Below are 928 nucleotides of genomic sequence, written 5' to 3'. Positions count from 1 at the left end.
ACGCCACCAGAAGGCGCCACCGGCACATGCCACCAGCACCAGGAGACGCCACCGGCTCGCGCCACCAGCAGACGCCACCAGCTGGCGCCACCAGCAACCTGCGTCCTTACATCCGTGGCCCCTGCAATCACGCCCGAATCTCCGCTCGACAAAGGAACAGTCTTGCATGTTCACATCCGGAACACCTCGCACTCGCATTCGGAACACCGGGTCTCCAAATGGAACGTCGTCGCGCACGGAACACCACGAACCGCGCAACCCTCGCGCGATCTGTTCGGGTGGCGCCACCTGTCGGGCAACATCGGCAACGCTAGTAGTTCCGCTGCGGCGTCCGACCCTCGTCGTTCGCGTACGCGTGGTACCCGGGCGCGTAGCCAGGCAGCGCCCTCTGGTAGCTGTCGGCGTAAGCGTGCGCGTCGGCGTGCGGCAGCGGACCGTTCGGATACGGTCGCGGCGGCATCATCGCGTCGCCGCGGTAACCGCCGTGCTGTCCGTAGGGGCCGTGCACGCCGCAGGCGCCCCCTAGGAACGCGTACGGCGCCGCCGCCGCCGCCGCCGCGTGGTGGTTCTCGTTCTCCCACGAGGGGGCGCCGCCGCTGCCGCCCGGCTGCGCGGCGGGGACGCGGGATGCGCGCGTCTCCTGGTCGTCACGGCGACCGATGTTTGGCGAGCTGTGGCTGATTGGTCCGTTAGCGACGCCGCCGCCGGCAGCAGACAATGTCGCTGCGACCTTAGGAGACTGAGACGCCGCCGCCGCGGATTCTGAAACGAGAACGGGAAGCTGTTACATGAGCTGTCGTCACTGCTCCTCCTCCTCCTTACATCATCCCTACATGGCTTCATCATCCCTACATGGCTTCATCATCCCTACATGGCTTCATCATCCCTACATGGCTTCATCATCCCTACATGGCTTCATCATCCCTAC

At 65.8% G+C, this 928-nt stretch overlaps 1 protein-coding gene across 1 annotated transcript in view; it reads right to left on the bottom strand.

Moving 5' to 3' along the window:
- Positions 1-310: 310 nt before the first annotated feature.
- Positions 311-928, bottom strand: part of LOC106819180 (membrane-associated guanylate kinase, WW and PDZ domain-containing protein 1-like) — a 10505-nt gene continuing 9887 nt past the window's right edge. Inside the window, exon 12 of the mRNA XM_014823831.1 lies at positions 311-762. Within this exon, the coding sequence (XP_014679317.1) occupies positions 311-762 (452 nt within the window). The remainder of the gene's footprint in view (positions 763-928) is intronic.

The sequence above is a fragment of the Priapulus caudatus genome, unplaced genomic scaffold, assembly GCF_000485595.1.
Source record: "Priapulus caudatus unplaced genomic scaffold, Priapulus_caudatus-5.0.1 Scaffold2931, whole genome shotgun sequence".
NCBI classification, from domain to species: Eukaryota; Metazoa; Priapulida; class Priapulimorpha; order Priapulimorphida; family Priapulidae; genus Priapulus; species Priapulus caudatus.
This window is presented reverse-complemented; position numbering and strand designations above follow the sequence as displayed.